Genomic DNA, 17,629 nt, shown 5'->3' with positions numbered 1-17,629 from the left:
GCTATGGGGCAGGAGGGGGGTCCTGGGGGTCCTGGGGACTCTGGGACAGGAGGGGGGGTCTGGAAGCTATGGGGCAGGAGGGGGGCCCTGGGGGTCTGGAAGCTATGGGGCAGGAGGGGGGCCTGGGGGTCCTGGGGACTCTGGGACAGGAGGGGGGGTCTGGAAGCTATGGGGCAGGATGGGGCCCTGGGGGTCTGGGGTCTCACATGGGAACAGCCATGGCTCTGGGTACAGCCGTCCATGGGCACAGCCCTGGGCACAGTCGCATGCCTGGGCACAGCCGTCCATGGGCACAGCCTCAGGCACAGTCACACCTCGGGCACAACCAGCCATGGGCACAGCCGCATCCCCGGGCACAGCCGCCCCGGAGACAGTCATCCCTGGGCACAGCCGGCTGGGGCACAGCCGTCACCCCAGGCACTGCTGTCACCCTGGGCACAGCCATCCGCGGGCACAGTCACACCTCCGGGCACAGCCAGCCTGGGCACAGCCGCGTCCCTGGGCACAGCCGCCCTGGGGACAGCTACCTCGGGCACAGCCGCCCCTGGGCACAGTCGTGTCCCCGGGCACATCCGGCCCGGGGAACAGTCGTCCGCGGGCACAGCCGCCCCCCAGGCACAGCCGTCCTCAGGCACAGTCATGTCCCCAGGCACATCCGGCTCGGGCACAGTCGTCCGCGGGCACAGCCAGCCCTGGCACAGCTGCCCTGGGTACAGTCGTGTTCCCAGGCACAGCCGTCCCCGGGCACAGCCATCCTCGGGCACAGTCATCCATGGGCACAGCCGCCCCCAGGCACAGTCGTCCGCAGGCACAGCCGGCCCCAGGTACAGCCGGCCCGGGCACAGTCGTCCGCGGGCACAGCCGCCTCCGGTGGCCGTGGCCTTTCCCTCGGGGCTAATTTTAGCCCGTGTACGTCCCCGTTGGCTCCTCGGTGGCACCAGCGTCCCTGGCCCGGGCCCTGCCAGCGCCCCCCCGGCGCGGGGGGGGGGGAGCGACGTACTGGGCAGACTGGAAACATACTGGGGGAGCGGCAGCGGGGACCAGCCCCCCCCAGAGCTGCCCCCGGTTCAGAGGGGAAACTGAGGCAGGTGGGGCCCAGGCGTCCGGGCTGCCCCCCGCCCCCCCCCAGCCCTGGGTCACCCCCTTGGCCTGGGGGGCCCGGACGCCTGGGTCCCACGGCCACCTCTAAAAGGGGGGGGGTCCAGTGCGGGGGTCATGGCTCGGACGCCTGGGCCCCTCACCCAGCCGCCCCTCAGCCCGTGCCCGGGGTGGGGGGGCTCCCCGGACGCCCTCGGCCTCCCGGGGGGGTTGGGGTGTCCCGGGATGGGAACAGCCGGGGGGGGGCAAAAGGGGGGGACAGGGGACCGGACCAGGGAAGGGGGTGTGGGGCCGAACTGGGGGGGGCTGGGGAAGGGGGGCTGGATGGGACCGAGGGACTGGACTGGGGCGGGGGGTGCGGGGTGGAGGGGGGGGGCCAGGGGAGGCAGATGGGGGGGGGCCAGGCGGGAGGGATGGGGGGGGAGACCAGGGGGGTCTGGGAGGGACCGGGGGAGACTGGGGGGGGGGGGATACCGGGAGGGGACCTGCGGCCCGGACCGGGGGGGGGGAGCTTGGACCTGGGGGGGGGTCGGGGAGGCACCGGGGGGGTCCGGGGGGGGGTCCGGGGAAGCGGGTCCAGCCGCGGAAAGGGAACCGGGGCCGGGCGAGAGCGTCCGGGGGCGGCGCGGGGGGAGCGGAGGAGCGGCCGGAGGGCCCCGGGGGGGGGGTCGGGGGGGCCCGGGGGGCCGGGCCGGGCGGGGCCGCGGGAGGGTTTTTCTCCGCCGCCGCCGCCGCCGCCGCCGTCCCCGAGTGCCCCGGGCCGGGAGCAGCGACGGCACCGCCATGGGCAGAGGGGTGAGTAGGGGGGGCCCGGGGCACCGCCGCCCCCCCCGCACCCACTGCACCCACTGCACCCCCCCGCTGCACCCCCCCGCTGCACCCACCCCGGGGCACCGCCTCGGCCAGGCTCCGTGCCCCCCCCCCCCCCACGGGGGTCCCCGAAACCCCCCGACCCCCCCCCCCGCCATCCCGGCTGTCCCCCTTCCACCCCCGTGTCCCCCCCCCCGCTACACCCGTGTCCCCCTGCCACCCCTTATTGCCCCCCCCCGGGGTCCCGCTGCCCCCCCCCGGGGTCCCGCAGCAGCCCCGCACAGCGGAGGAGCCCAGGCGTCCGGGGCACCGGGGGGGGACAGATCTCCCCCCCCTCCCCATTCCTGTTCCCCCCCCCCCCGCGGAGGAGCAAGCCAGCGGGGAACGGGTTGCCCGGACGCCTGGGCCCCCCCGGCTAGTCTGAGGAGGGAATGCAGCATGGGGGGGGCGGGGGGGGGGAATGCCTGGGCTCCCTGACTGTGCAAGCAGGGAGGGCTTTGCCCCCCCCCCCAACCCCCCCACGGTGCCCAGCGCTGTCGCCACGGGGGGAAACTGAGGCACGGGGGTGGGGGGGCTACCGCCGAGGGGCCCAGGCGTCCCGGCCGCTGTCCCCCACGCGCGACCCACCCGCGGCAGGGCCCCGTCACGGCTGCGGTGGCCCCGTGCCCGGCTGCTCCCGCCGGGGTCCCCGGTGCCATGGGAACGGGCGCGGGGGGGTCCCGGAGCCGCCAGCTGGCTCCTCTCCCGGTGTCCCCCCCCCCCCCCCCCCCGGCACGGCCACCATCCAGGCCCGGACCCCCCACGCCACCTCTGCCCCCCCGATCCGCCACGGGCACAGTGGGGGCTGCCGGGGGGGTCATGGGGGGGGGCTGGTGCCCCCCATCCTCACCCGGGGGGTGCTGCCCCCCCCGCACCCCCCCACTCCCAAATGCTGCCGTGCCCCGTGGGGCAACGCTATGGGGCTAAAGTGCCCCCCCCCCACGGCATGGGGGACCCTGATATCCGGGGGGGGGGCAGAAAGCAGAGATTGGCCCCCAAAGTGAGGGGTCACGGCCCCCCCCGCGCCGCAGCCCCCCCCCCCGGCCCCGCTGCCCGCGCGGTAACACGACCCCTTTGCTCCCAGCGGTTGTTCTTGGCACCGGGGCCATTTTCCATGACAGCAGCGAGGACGGGGCCGGCCCCGGCCCCCCGCCAGCCCCCCGCCGGGGGGGACGGCTGTGACCCCCCCCCGGCCCCGCCAGCCTCGCCAGGGCGGCGGGCAAAGCAGCCTGGGACGTGCCACCGGGCCGTGCCAGCGTGTCCCCTGCGGGGCGGCGCGTCCCCCCGCCAAGGACGGCCGGCGCGGAGGAGTCCGAGGGGGGCAGCTGGGGGGGTGACACCGGTTCCTGTCCCCTGCCCACGGTGACACCCCCAATCCCTTGCTGACACCCGTGCTGTGGGTCCCCGTTTCCTGCTTCGATGACATCCCCGTGCCCCTGGTGACGTCCCCTGCCCTTGGTGACACCCCGACCCATGGTGACACCCATGCCTGCGGTGATACCCCCACCTGCAGTGACACCCCGTGCCCGTGGTGGCGTGCCAGCCTGCGGTGACACCCATGGTGACACCGTGTGCCTGCGGTGATGTCCCTGCACGTGGTGACATCCAGGCCCACGGTGATGCTTGGTATATGGTGACACCGTGCTGGTGGTGACGTCTGTAGTCACAGCGGTGCCTATACCTGTGGTGACACCGTGCCCGTGGGGACACCCTGTGCCCGAGGTGATGCCTGAGCTTGGGTGACACCCGTGCCTGTGGTGACACCATGCCCACCGTGACGCCCATGGTGACATTTTGCCAGTGGTGACACCGCACCCGTGGCAATGCCCATGCCCACAGGGACACTGTGCTGGCAGTGACACCAAATCCGTGGTGATTCCAGTGCAGGTGGTGACACTGCAATGGTGACACCATGATGCCCATGCCTGTGGTGACACCATGCTGGTGGCAACACCGTGCCCACAGTGAGGGTCATGCCTGCAGTGACGCCGTGCTGGTGGCAACACCATGCCCACAGTGACATCATGCCGGTGGTGACACCGTGCCCAGGGTCATGGCCATGGCCGTGGTGACCCTGTGCTGGTGGTGACACCGTGCCCGCAGGCTGGCCGGGAGTACTCGCCCGCAGCCACCACCTCGGAGAACGGGGGCGGCAAGAGGAAGCAGAAGGAGAAGGAGCTGGACGAGCTGAAGAAGGAGGTGAACTTGGTGAGGACGGGGCACGGGGACGAGCGGGCCTGGGGACACGAGGCGCGTGGCCGGGGGATGGGGACGGGCACGAGGGTGGGGGTTGGGGCCCCTGGGAGGGCAGGTTGGGGGGACACAGGTGCCACCCTGTGCAGTGGGTCCGGGGAGCAATGGGGCGGTGGGAGAGGAGGGATGGATGCACGGGGGATGGAGGGATAACGGGTGGGTGAGCTGGATGGGGGGGACGGAGGGCAGAGCAGGCCCCGGTGGGGTCCTGGAGGGGGGGGACAGCCCCAGGGTGGCCCGGTGCCCGGGCCGCTGTGACGCCGGTACCCTCTGCCCGGGCAGGATGACCACAAACTGTCCCTGGATGAGCTGGGCAGGAAGTACCAGGTGGATCTGTCCAGGGTAAGATGTCCCCCCTGCACCCACCATGGCCACGGTGTCCCCTACCCCTGGTCCCCCTCGCGTCCCCCTCGCCCGGGCAGTGGCACTGCTCAGAGGGGCATGAAGCCACCCGGGGCTGCTGGCCACCAGCGCCCAGACCGTCACCGTCCCCTCGCCCCCAGGGCCTGACCAACGCGCGGGCGGCCGAGATCCTGGTGCAGGATGGCCCCAACGCCCTCACCCCGCCGCCCACCACCCCCGAGTGGGTCAAGTTCTGCCGCCAGCTCTTCGGCGGCTTCTCCATCCTGCTCTGGATCGGCGCCATCCTCTGCTTCCTCGCCTACGGCATCCAGGCCGCCATGGAGGACGAGCCGTCCAACGACAACGTGAGGGCACCGCCACGGCGCGGGCATTGCAGGGGACGTGGGCATCGCGGAGGTGCACACGTAGGGGACATGGGCATCACAGAGGTGCAGGCATCACAGGGGACGTGGGCAGCGTGGAGGTGCAGATATCACAGGGGACGTGGGCATCGTGGAGACGCAGGCATCATGGGGGACATGGGCATCGTGGAGGAGCACACATGGGGGACATGGGCATCGTGGAGATGCAGGCATCATGGGGGACGTGGGCATCGTGGAGGTGCACATGTAGGGGACATGGGCATCGTGGAGGTGCAGATATCACAGGGGACGTGGGCATCGTGGAGACGCAGGCATCATGGGGGACGTGGGCATCGCGGAGCTGCACACGTAGGGGACATGGGCATCGTGGAGATGCAGGCATCATGGGGGACGTGGGCATCGTGGAGGTGCAGATATCACAGGGGACGTGGGCAGCGTGGAGACGCAGGCATCATGGGGGACATGGGCATCGTGGAGGAGCACACATGGGGGACATGGGCATCGTGGAGGTGCAGGCATCATGGGGGATGTGGGCATCGTGGAGGTGCACATGTAGGGGACATGGGCATCGTGGAGGTGCAGATATCACAGGGGACGTGGGCATCACGGAGGTGCACATGTAGGGGACATGGGCATCATGGAGGTGCAGATATCACAGGGGACGTGGGCATCGTGGAGGTGCACATGTAGGGGACATGGGCATCATGGAGGTGCAGGCATCGTGGGGGACATGGGCATCGTGGAGGTGCAGATATCACAGGGGACGTGGGCATCGTGGAGACGCAGGCATCATGGGGGACATGGGCATCGTGGAGGAGCACACATGGGGGACATGGGCATCGTGGAGGTGCAGGCATCATGGGGGACGTGGGCATCGTGGAGGTGCACATGTAGGGAACATGGGCATTGTGGAGGTGCAGGCATCATGGGGGACATGGGCATCGTGGAGGTGCACATGTAGGGGACATGGGCATCATGGAGGTGCAGGCATCATGGGGGACATGGGCATCATGGAGGTGCACACGTGGGGGACACGGGCACCACAGAGGTGCAGGCATCACAGGGGACATGGGCATCGTGGAGGTGTAGATGTCATGCGGTCATGAGCATCGTGGAGATGCAGGCACCATGGGGAACATGGGCAGTGCAGAGCAGGGGACATTGCAGGGGACATGGGCATCGTGGAGGTGCAGGCATCGCAGGGGACATGGGCATGGTGAAGGTGCACACGTGGGGGACATGGGCATCGTGGAGGTGCAGGCATCATGGGGGACATGGGCATCGTGGAGATGCTGGCACCATGGGGAACATGGGCAGTGCAGAGCAGGGGACACTGCAGGGGACATGGACACTGCGGAGGTGGCGGCATCGCAGGAGACATGGGCATCGTGGAGGTGCGGTCACCACGGGGGTGTGGGTGTTGTGGGCATCGCTGTGGGGACATGGGCACAGCGGAGGTGTGGGCATCATGGGGGACTTGGGCATTGTGGGGACACGGGCATCATGGAGGTGTGGGGACCAGCTGGGCCGTGTGTCCCCAGCATGGGGTGTGGGGTGCAGTGGGCACGGGGCACCCTGACACGGTGCCTCCGTCCCCAGCTCTACCTGGGGGTGGTGCTGGCCGCCGTCGTCATCGTCACCGGCTGCTTCTCCTACTATCAAGAGGCCAAAAGCTCCAAGATCATGGACTCCTTCAAGAACATGGTGCCGCAGGTAGGACCCACGGGTGCTTGTGCCCGGGCAGCCCCCCACGGTGCCCCAGAGCCCTCGCGGGTGCCCCACGGTGTGTCCCGCCCTGGCAGCAAGCGCTGGTGATCCGTGAGGGCGAGAAGATCCAGATCAACGCGGAGAACGTGGTAGTTGGGGACCTGGTGGAGGTGAAGGGGGGTGACCGGGTGCCCGCGGACATGCGCATCATCTCCTCGCACGGCTGCAAGGTGAGCAGGCCCTGGGCACCCGTGCTGGCCCGGGGGGGGCACCGGGGGTGACACGGGTCTGGCACCGAGGCTGGCACTGGGTGGGAAGCAGGACTGGCATGGGGTGGCATTTGGGGTTGGGGGGGGGGTCCGGCTGGCCGTGCCGGGGGGCGAGAGGTGGGGTGAAGATGGAGCAGCCGTGCACCCACGTGGCACCCATGCCCGTGCCCGTGCCCGCCGCGCCAGGTCGATAACTCCTCGCTGACGGGCGAGTCGGAGCCGCAGACCCGCTCGCCCGAGTTCACCCACGAGAACCCGCTGGAGACCCGAAACATCTGCTTCTTCTCCACCAACTGCGTGGAGGGTGAGGGCACCCGGCAGGCGCCGGGCGTGGGGGGGGGGCAAACGGCCCTGGGGGGCACTGGGCACCCACTGGGAGAGGCACTGGGAGCCCTGGGGGTCCCCAGGCACTGGGTGGGTGCTGGTGGTGCCCCCAGACCCTAAAAGTCCCCAGTACCCCTGGGATGGGCACATGTCCCCAGTGTCTCCTGGATAGGTGGGTGCCCCAGTGCCCCGGTGCCCCTGATACACCTGGGGTGGGCACGTCAGCTGAGTCCCCTCATGTCCCCAGGGTTGGACGTGTCCCCTGGGTCCCCTAGGTGGGTGGGGGTTCCCAGTGTCCTCTGGGTGTCCCTGGGCAAACAGGTGTCCCCAGGGTCCTTGGTGTCCCCCGGGAAGGTGGGTGCCCTCAGTGCTCCTTGTGTCCCCAGGGCCCAAAGTGGGCACGTGGCTTTCACGCCCCAATGTCCCCTGGGCGTCTCTGCTGTCCCCTGGGTGGGCAAATGCCCACAGTATCCTTGGGCAGTGGGTGCCGATGGTGTCCCCTACACGGATGGGTGTCCCCAGCGTCCCGGGGGGGCGTGGGTGCCCCCCAAGCCCCGGTGCTCGGCGGGGGCACACGACCCACACCCGTCCCCGGCAGGCACGGCCCGGGGCATCGTGATCTCCACGGGGGACCGCACGGTGATGGGGCGCATCGCCTCGCTGGCCTCGGGACTCGAGGTGGGCCGCACGCCCATCGCCATGGAGATCGAGCACTTCATCCGCCTCATCACCGGCGTCGCCGTCTTCCTCGGCCTCTCCTTCTTCATCCTCTCCCTCATCCTCGGCTACACCTGGCTCGAGGCCGTCATCTTCCTCATCGGCATCATCGTGGCCAATGTCCCCGAGGGGCTGCTGGCCACTGTCACGGTAAGGGCACTGGGGGCACTGGGAGAGGGGACTGGTTGTACTGGGAGAGCAGGGTGCCCGGGAACACCCATGGGTGCCGCCGTGCCAGGTGTGCCTGACGCTGACGGCCAAGCGCATGGCGCGCAAGAACTGCCTGGTGAAGAACCTGGAGGCGGTGGAGACGCTGGGCTCCACCTCCACCATCTGCTCCGACAAGACGGGCACCCTCACCCAGAACCGCATGACCGTGGCCCACATGTGGTTCGACAACCAGATCCACGAGGCCGACACCACCGAGGACCAGTCGGGTGGGCGGCCGGCGCGGGGCCCAGGCGCCCCTTCCCCTGGCCCTGTTTTGCTGGGCAGGCCCGTCTCCGCCTGGGCACCCCGCTCCTTGCTGCTGCACCCGGACATGGCTTCCCTGGCACCCCGAGCCCTGGGCACCCCCTTCCCTTGGGCACCCTCATCCCTGGACACCCTCTTCCTTGTCCTGCACCCGGTATCACTGCCCTGGTGCCCCAATCCCATGGTAGCTCCTTCTCTTGGGGTCCCCTTTCCCTTGGGCACCCTCATCCCTGGACACCCTCTTCCTTGTCCTGCACCCGGTATCACTGCCCTGGTGCCCCAATCCCTTGGTAGCTCCTTCTCTTGGGGTCCCCTTTCCCTTGGGCACCCTGATTCCTGGGCACCCTCTTCCTTGTCCTGCACCCAATATCACTTCCCTGGTACCCCAATCCCTTGGTAGCTCCTTCTCTTGGGGTCCCCTTTCCCTTGGGGTCACCTTTCCCTTGGGCACCCTGACGCCTGGACACCCTCTTCCTTGTCCTGCACCCGATATCACTGCCCTGGTACCCCAATCCCTTGGTAGCTCCTTCTCTTGGGGTCCCCTTTCCCTTGGGCACCCTCATCCCTGGACACCCTCTTCCTTGTCCTGCACCCGATATCACTGCCCTGGTACCCCAATCCCTTGGTAGCTCCTTCTCTTGGGGTCCCCTTTCCCTTGGGCACCCTCATCCCTGGACACCCTCTTCCTTGTCCTGCACCCGATATCACTTCCTTGGTGCCCCAATCCCTTGGTAGCTCCTTCTCTTGGGGTCCCCTTTCCCTTGGGCACCCTCATCCCTGGACACCATCTTCCTTGTCCTGCACCCGATATCACTGCCCTGGTACCCCAATCCCTTGGTAGCTCCTTCTCTTGGGGTCCCCTTTCCCTTGGGGTCCCCTTTCCCTTGGGCACCCTCATCCCTGGACACCATCTTCCTTGTCCTGCACCCGATATCACTGCCCTGGTACCCCAATCCCTTGGTAGCTCCTTCTCTTGGGGTCCCCTTTCCCTTGGGGTCACCTTTCCCTTGGGCACCCTCATCCCTGGACACCATCTTCCTTGTCCTGCACCCGATATCACTTCCTTGGTGCCCCAATCCCATGGTAGCTCCTTCTCTTGGGGTCCCCTTTCCCTTGGGGTCCCCTTTCCCTTGGGCACCCTGATTCCCGGGCACCCTCTTCCTTGTCCTGCACCCGATATCACTTCCTTGGTGCCCCAATCCCTTGGTAGCTCCTTCTCTTGGGGTCCCCTTTCCCTTGGGCACCCTGATTCCCGGGCACCCCCTTCCTTGCTCCTGCACCCAGACGTCACTTCCCCGGCACCTCAGTGCATGGACGCTCCCTTCTTCCGCACACCCCTTCCCCCGGGCACCCTGAGCCCTTGGCCCACTCTTACTTCCTCCTGCACCCAAACACTTCCCCGGCGTCCCGACCCCCGGGTGCCTCCTTCTCCTGGGATCTCCTCGCCCTGGGCACCCTGACCCCTGGGCTGCCCCTTCCCTTGGGCACCCTTCCCCGGGGCACCCTGTCCCCAGGGCCACCCCCATCCCCGGGCACCTCCTTGAGCCCTTGGGGCCGGTGGCACTGCCCAGGCCGAGCTGGCCCGGCCGGAGGAGGTGGGGGACACTGCGGGGGAGCCCCGGCGCGGCTGATGGGGACGGGGACGGGGCGTCCCGCAGGTGCCACCTTCGACAAGCGCTCGCCCACGTGGGCAGCCCTGGCCCGCATCGCCGGGCTCTGCAACCGTGCCGTCTTCAAGCCGGGCCAGGAGAACATCTCCATTTCCAAGGTAGGCGGCCGCCCGGGTGCCCCCCGTCCCCGTCCCCGCCACCGCCCGCGGTGCCCGCGGTGGCACTCAGCGCCTCTCCGTGCCCCAGCGCGACACGGCGGGCGACGCGTCCGAGTCGGCGCTGCTCAAGTGCATCCAGCTCTCGTGCGGCTCCGTCAAGAAGATGCGGGACAAGAACCCCAAAGTCACCGAAATCCCCTTCAACTCCACCAACAAGTACCAGGTGGGCCCGGGGCGGGCGGGACCGCGCGGGGCCCAGAGCGGGACAGCTCTCGTGCCGCAGCCGGCGGCAGCCCGCCAGCCGTGCCCGGTGCCACCGGCGCCCGCCGTGCCCGCAGCTCTCCATCCACGAGCGGGAGGACGACCCGCAGGGCTACTTGCTGGTGATGAAGGGCGCCCCGGAGCGCATCCTGGACCGCTGCTCCCGCATCCTGATGCAGGGCCAGGAGGTGCCGCTGGACGAGGAGATGCGCGAGGCCTTCCAGAACGCCTACCTGGAGCTGGGCGGGCTGGGCGAGCGCGTCCTGGGTGAGGCGGGTGCCGGAGCCGGGGGGGGGGGTGTGGGGATGCGGGGGACAGGGCCGGGGGGTGATGGGAAGCTGGGGAGTGTGTGGGCGGGGGGGGACGTGGGGACATGGGGACATGGGGCAGGGGGACATGGGAGTATGGAGGGCACAGGGGCGTGAGGACATGGAGACATGGGGACACGGGGGATAGGGGACATGGGGGGACAGGGGACAAGGCATGGGGACAAGGAGAATAGAAGACATGGGGGCACAGGGGGTTTGGGGGCATGGAGGCACAGGGGGTATGGGGACACAGGGACATGGAGGCACAGGGGCCGGGGAGACGTGGGGGCACAGGGGGTTTGGGGACATGGAGGCACAAGGGGTATGGGGACACAGGGACATGGAGGCACAGGGCATGGGGGATAGGGATATGGGAGCTTGGGGACACAGGCAGAGGACATGGGGTATGGAGGACACGGGGACACAGAGCCATGGGGGCTTGGGGACACAGGGGCCATGGTGCGCAGGGAGGAGGGGGAATAGGGGACATGGGGGACAGGGAACAAGGCATGGGGACAAGGAGAATTGAAGACATGGGGGCACAGGGGGTTTGGGGACATGGAGGCACAGGGGGTATGGGGACACGGGGACATGGAGGCACAGGGGCTGGGGGGACGTGGGGGCACAGGGGGTTTGGGGACATGGAGTCACAGGGCATGGGGGGATAGGGATATGGCAGCTTGGGGACACAGGGCAGAGGACACGGGGTATGGAGGACATGGGGGGCACAGAGCTATGGGGGCTTGGGGACACAGGGGCATGGGGGATAGGGATATGGGAGCTTGGGGACACAGGGCAGAGGACACGGGGTATGGAGGACATGGGGACACAGAGCCATGGGGGCTTGGGGACACAGGGGCCATGGTGCGCAGGGAGGAGGGGGGACAGGGGACATGGGGGACAGGGAACAAGGAGACATGGGGACAAGGAGAATGGAGGACATGGGGGCACAGGGGCATAGGGACACAGGGCAGACAACATGGGGTGTGGGGACATGGGGGTGCAGGGGCATGAAGTGATAGGGACACGGGGGCAGAAGGGATGTGGGGGACAGGGGTCTGGGTGACATTAAGGGAGACGGGGCACGAGGCACGTAAGGGGACCTCAGGCCATGGTGGGGCACAAGGGACACGGGGACACGGGGGCAAGGGGCAGGGAGGCCGTGGGGCAGGCGAGGGGAAGGTGCACGGGGGGTGCCCGCCACGGTGCCCGCGCGCGCGTCACCCGCCGGTGCCCGCCAGGTTTCTGCCACCTCTACCTGCCCCCGGACAAGTTCCCCCGAGGCTTCAGGTTTGACGCCGACGAGATCAACTTCCCCACCACCAACCTCTGCTTCGTGGGGCTCATGTCCATGATCGACCCCCCCCGCGCCGCCGTGCCCGACGCCGTGGGCAAGTGCCGCAGCGCCGGCATCAAGGTGGAGCCCCGCGGACGGGGAGCCAGGCCGGGGACCCGGGGACCGGGCAGTCGGGCCGGGCCACCACGGGGTCGATGCTGCCCGGGGTGGGAACGACCCAAGGGTCCTGCTGCCCTCACGGCTGTCCCCTGCCGCAGGTGATCATGGTGACCGGAGACCACCCCATCACAGCCAAGGCCATCGCCAAAGGCGTGGGCATCATTTCGGAGGGCAACGAGACGGTGGAGGACATCGCTGCCCGCCTCAACATCCCCGTCAGCCAGGTCAACCCCCGGTAGGTCGCTGGGCACAGCCCAGCCCAGCGTGGTGTGACGTGGCACAACCGGGCGTGGTGTGACATGGCACAACCGGGCACAGTGTGACATGGCACAACCTGGCATGGTGTGCAATGACACAGCCTGGCACAGTGGCATGGCACAACCTGGCATGGTGTGACATGGCACAGCGCAGCGTGGTGTGACGTGGCACAACCAGGCATGGTGTGCAATGACACAGCCCAGCACGGTGTGACATGACACAGCCTGGCACAGTGGCCTGGCACAACCTGGTATGGTGTGACATGGTACAGTCCCAGCACAATGTGACATAGCACAACCTGGCGTGGTGTGACATGACACAGCCTGGCACAGTGGCATGGCACAACCTGGCATGGTGTGACATGGTACAGCCCCAGCACAATGTGACATGGCACAACCTGGCATGGTGTGACATGGTACAGCCCCAGCATGGTGCGACATGGCACAACCAGGCATGGTGTGCAATGACACAGCCCGGCATGGTGTGACATGACACAGCCTGGCACAGTGGCATGGCACAACCTGGCATGGTGTGACATGGTACAGCCTGGCATGGTGTGACATGGCACAGCCCAGTGTGGTGTGACATGGCACAACTGGGCATGGTGTGCAATGACACAACCCAGCATGGTGTGCAATGACACAGCCTGGCACAGTGGCATGGCACAGCATGGCATGGTGTGACATGGCACAGCCCGGCACGGTGTGACATGACACAGCCTGGCACAGTGACATGGCACAACCTGGCACGGTGTGACATGGTACAGCCTAGGATGGTGTGACATGGTACAGTCTAGCCTGGTGTGACATGGTAGAGCCTGGCACGGTGCGACATGGCCCAGCCCGGCCCGGCCCAGCGTGGTGGCCGTGGCCCTGCATGGCCCGGGCTGGCACCGCTCAGCCCGCCGTGCCCGCAGGGAGGCCAAGGCCTGCGTGGTGCACGGCTCCGACCTCAAGGACATGACGTCGGAGCAGCTGGACGAGATCCTCAAGAACCACACGGAGATCGTCTTCGCCCGCACCTCGCCCCAGCAGAAGCTCATCATCGTGGAGGGCTGCCAGCGCCAGGTGGGCGCCCCGCAGTCCCACGTCCCCTCTGCTCTGGTGGCCCCGACACCCGCCATGGCCACCCTGCCGTGGGCCCTGGCGATCCCCCCCCCGGGCAGCGCTCTGGCTGCCCACCCACGCCCCACGGTGCCTTGTCCCCCCTGCCACCCCAGGGTGCCATCGTGGCGGTGACGGGCGACGGGGTGAACGACTCGCCGGCGCTGAAGAAGGCCGACATCGGCATCGCCATGGGCATCGCCGGCTCCGACGTCTCCAAGCAGGCGGCCGACATGATCCTGCTGGACGACAACTTCGCCTCCATCGTCACCGGTGTGGAGGAAGGTCGGTGCCACCGCGGCAGGTGACGGGGGCACCGGCAGTGCCAGCTGTCCCCATCGCCCCTCCCGACCTGCCGCGGGCCACCAGCCGGGTGCCACCGCTGTGCTGGCGCCCTCCTGCCCTGGGTCACCTCTCCTTGTCCCTCCCCGGTGGCATCTCCGGGGACACCTGGTGACTCACCGCCCTGGGACACCCCGCAGGGCGCCTCATCTTTGACAACCTGAAGAAGTCCATCGCCTACACCCTGACCAGCAACATCCCCGAGATCACCCCCTTCCTCCTCTTCATCATCGCCAACATCCCGCTGCCCCTGGGCACAGTCACCATCCTCTGCATCGACCTGGGCACCGACATGGTGAGGCCCCGGGGGGACAGCGGGGCGCAGGGTGCGGGGACACCAGCGAGGTGCCCCGCTCACCCGCCGCCCGCCCAGGTCCCCGCCATCTCCCTGGCCTACGAGGCGGCCGAGAGCGACATCATGAAGCGGCAGCCCAGGAACCCCAAGACGGACAAGCTGGTGAATGAGCGGCTCATCAGCATGGCCTACGGGCAGATCGGTGAGGACCCCCGGGGGTGCTCGCCTGGGTGCCCCGGGGGACAGCGGGGACCCCCCGGGGACATCGGGGCACCCACGGGTGAGACCAAGGGCACCCTGGGTATCCACTAGTGACACCAGGGCACCCACCGGTGAAATCAGGGCATCCACTGGTGACACCAAGGGCACCAGGTAGCACCTGGGGACCTGCTCGTGACACCAGGCACCCACCCGTGACACCAGGGGATGTCCCCATAGCTGGCATCAGGGACACCAGCCCACCCGTTCTTGATGTCAAGGGCACCAAGTGGCACCCGAGGACCCACTAGTGACACCAGGGCACCCACTTGTGACACCTGGGCACCCACCAGTGACACCAGGGCTGCCAGGCGGCACCTGAAGACACACTCGTGATACCAGGACACACACTAGTGACACCAGGGCACCCGCTTGTGACACTAGAGCACCCATGTATGAAACTGGGGACCCTCAGGTGACACTGGGGCCCCATGTGACAGCAGGGCACCCACTCGTGACACCAGGGCACCCACTCGTGACCCCAGGGCACCCTGTGGCACCCAGCTATGCCCTGATCTGCAGTGCCCTGTCCCCATGTGCCCCAGAGGGACCCCATGGGACACCAAGGGACCAAGGGCACTGGGTGGCCCCGGGGTCCCGTGTGGCCCTGGGGCGCCCACGTGGCACCGCAGCCCCGGGGACGGGCTCGGCGGGGGCTGAGGCGCCCGGTGCCCGCAGGGATGATCCAGGCGCTGGGCGGCTTCTTCACCTACTTCGTGATCCTGGCGGAGAACGGCTTCCTGCCCTCCACGCTGGTGGGCATCCGCCTCGCCTGGGACGACCGCTCCACCAACGACCTGGAGGATTCCTACGGGCAGGAGTGGGTGAGCGCCGAGCCGTGCCGTGCCGTGCCGTGCCGTGCCAAACCACGCAAGGACTGTCCCCTCGCGCCCCTTCCCTCGCGTGCTTGCACGCTCGCAGGTGTCCTCTTCCTCCTCTTGCACTCGCACGCTGCCACGCACCTTCTCGTGAACATCCAGCCACGCCGCTCACCCGTTTCCGCACCCGTGCGCCTGTTCCTGCGACTGTGCCTGCACGTGCTGCCCATGTACGCCTGTGCGCACGCTTGTGCACTCGCACCCTGGTTGGGTTGTGCGTGTGCCTGGGCGTAGGCACCCTTTGCACGCTCGCATGGTCACACGTGATGGTCGCCCACGCTTGTCTGCACCTTCCCTGCTGTGCGGAGCTCCGGGTTCGCCTACCGCGCTCTTGCACGCTCGCCGGCACCCAACCGCCTCGTGCAAAGCCACGGGTGCACGGGCGGGGTGGGGGGGTCCGGGCTGAGCCGCGCCGTGTGCCCCCGCAGACCTACGAGCAGCGCAAGGTGGTGGAGTTCACGTGCCACACGGCCTTCTTCGCCAGCATCGTGGTGGTGCAGTGGGCCGACCTCATCATCTGCAAGACCCGCCGCAACTCCGTCTTCCAGCAGGGCATGAAGTGAGTCCGTGCCGGCGGCGCGGGCGCCCGGAGGGTGCTGGGCCCCTGGGTGCCGGGTGCCCTGCGTCCCACCGCCGCTGCCGTCCCCCAGGAACAAGATTCTCATCTTCGGGCTGCTGGAGGAGACGGCGCTGGCGGCGTTCCTGTCCTACTGCCCCGGCATGGGGGTCGCGCTGCGCATGTACCCGCTCAAGTGAGTGCGGCGGGGGGGCTGTGCCCGTGCCCGAGCCCCCCCTCCCCGAGCTGCGGCATCGCCCGGGTGCCGTGCACCCGCTGCACCCGCTGCCCCCGGTGACACGAACGCTGTCCCGCGCAGGGTCACTTGGTGGTTCTGCGCCTTCCCCTACAGCCTCCTCATCTTCGCCTACGACGAGGTGCGCAAGCTCATCCTGCGCCGCTACCCCGGCGGTGAGTGTCGCCCGCGGCCCCCGGCGGGACCCCCGAACCCCCCCCCCCGGGGTGGGCAATGCCACCCCCAACGTGGGCGTTGCGCCCCGGGAGGCACCCAAAGGGCTGTGGGGCACCCAAAGGTGGGGGGTCAGGGGATGCCGTGAGGTTGGGGGGCACCCAAGGAGCTGGGGATATTCAGGGGGGTGGGGGGCACACGGGGGGGCAGGTGCTGAGTTGGGGTGCTGAGGGGTGGTGGGGGCACCCAAGGGGGTTTGGAGGCACCCAGGGCGGTGGGGGCACCCAGGAGGGTGGGGGCACCCTGGGGCAGTGGGAGCTACCCGAGGAATGGGGCACCCTGATGGGACAAGGGGACACCCAGGACAGGTGGGGGGCACCCAAAGGGGCTGGGGGGCACCCGAGGGGAATGGGGGGCACCCAAGGGAACTCAGAGGGGTAGGGAGCACCCAAGGGGGTGGGGACACGTGGGGGGGTGTCACCCCCATCTAACCTGCACCCCTTTTCCCAGGCTGGGTGGAGAAGGAGACCTACTACTAGGTGCCAGCGTGGGGCAGCCCTCACCGGTGCGGGGGGCACCGGGACCCCCACCCAGGGGCACCGGGACCCCCCCGCCCCCCCCCACGTGCTGCCCATGTCAACCTCTAACTGTGGCCCCGGTACTAACCCCAGGGCTGGCACTGCCCGGGCACAGCGAGGGGGTGCCCCCCCCCCAGGCCCACGGGGACCCAGGCGTCCGGCTCTGCCCCTGGCCCAGGGGGTGCCCTGTGGGGGGGCCCTGGTGCCCCCCAATGTGAGCACCCAGACCCCCTGTCCTCCCCGTCCTCTCTTTTTGAGCAATAAAATGGTTGAACCCCTTCCAGCCATGCCCCCCCCCATCTCTGTGCCTGGGGGCACATGCCAGCCTGGGGGGCAGCGGCAAGAGGGGCAATGGGGAATGGGGGGGACCAAGGGGGGGATGGGGAAGTGGGGGGATTTGGGGACACAAAGGATGGGGGGGACACGGGACGGGGCTTGGAGAGGTCTGACGAACAACCTGGCAATGTCCCCCACCTTCTCCAGGTGCCCCATGCCCTGATGCCCCCCATGTCCCTCATGTCCCCCATGTCCCCCACATCCTCTGTGTGCTCCATGTACCCCATGGCCCTTGTGCCCCCCGTGTCCCCCATTTCTCTCTTGTCCCCCATGCCCCCAAGTGCCCAGTCACCCATGTCCCCCCATATCCCTCTTGCCCCCCATGTCCTCCATGTCTCTCATCCCCCAATGCCCCCCAAGTCCTCCATATCCCTCTTGTCCCCCATGACCTCCATGTCCCCCATGTC

The 17,629-nt window shown here is 68.7% G+C and overlaps 1 protein-coding gene across 1 annotated transcript; it reads left to right on the top strand.

The window, feature by feature from the left end:
• Positions 1–1,835: 1,835 nt before the first annotated feature.
• Positions 1,836–17,169, top strand: LOC112997239 (sodium/potassium-transporting ATPase subunit alpha-2). Its single transcript, XM_064498793.1, has 23 exons — positions 1,836–1,893; positions 4,051–4,155; positions 4,483–4,542; positions 4,704–4,907; positions 6,525–6,638; positions 6,728–6,862; positions 7,088–7,205; positions 7,824–8,092; positions 8,181–8,379; positions 10,075–10,184; positions 10,273–10,407; positions 10,523–10,712; positions 11,995–12,170; positions 12,308–12,444; positions 13,384–13,534; positions 13,687–13,855; positions 14,053–14,207; positions 14,286–14,409; positions 15,144–15,289; positions 15,772–15,902; positions 15,994–16,095; positions 16,219–16,310; positions 16,819–17,169. Exons 1-23 carry the CDS (start codon positions 1,882–1,884, stop codon positions 16,845–16,847), a joined length of 3,063 nt encoding a protein of 1,020 aa, XP_064354863.1. The 5' UTR covers positions 1,836–1,881; the 3' UTR covers positions 16,848–17,169.
• Positions 17,170–17,629: the final 460 nt, after the last annotated feature.

Source organism: Dromaius novaehollandiae, chromosome 29 (genome assembly GCF_036370855.1).
Source record: "Dromaius novaehollandiae isolate bDroNov1 chromosome 29, bDroNov1.hap1, whole genome shotgun sequence".
Taxonomy (NCBI): Eukaryota; Metazoa; Chordata; class Aves; order Casuariiformes; family Dromaiidae; genus Dromaius; species Dromaius novaehollandiae.
Note: the sequence above shows the minus strand (reverse complement) of the source record. Positions and strands in the feature narration are given on the sequence as shown.

What these genes read in the sequence shown, in the direction of transcription:
- LOC112997239 (XM_064498793.1), top strand. An exon ending in GCCGCAGCGCCGGCATCAAG is followed by an intron (nt 12,171 to 12,307) that starts GTGGAGCCCCGC and finishes CCCCTGCCGCAG; the next exon opens with GTGATCATGGTGACCGGAGA. An exon ending in CATGGCCTACGGGCAGATCG is followed by an intron (nt 14,410 to 15,143) that starts GTGAGGACCCCC and finishes CGGTGCCCGCAG; the next exon opens with GGATGATCCAGGCGCTGGGC.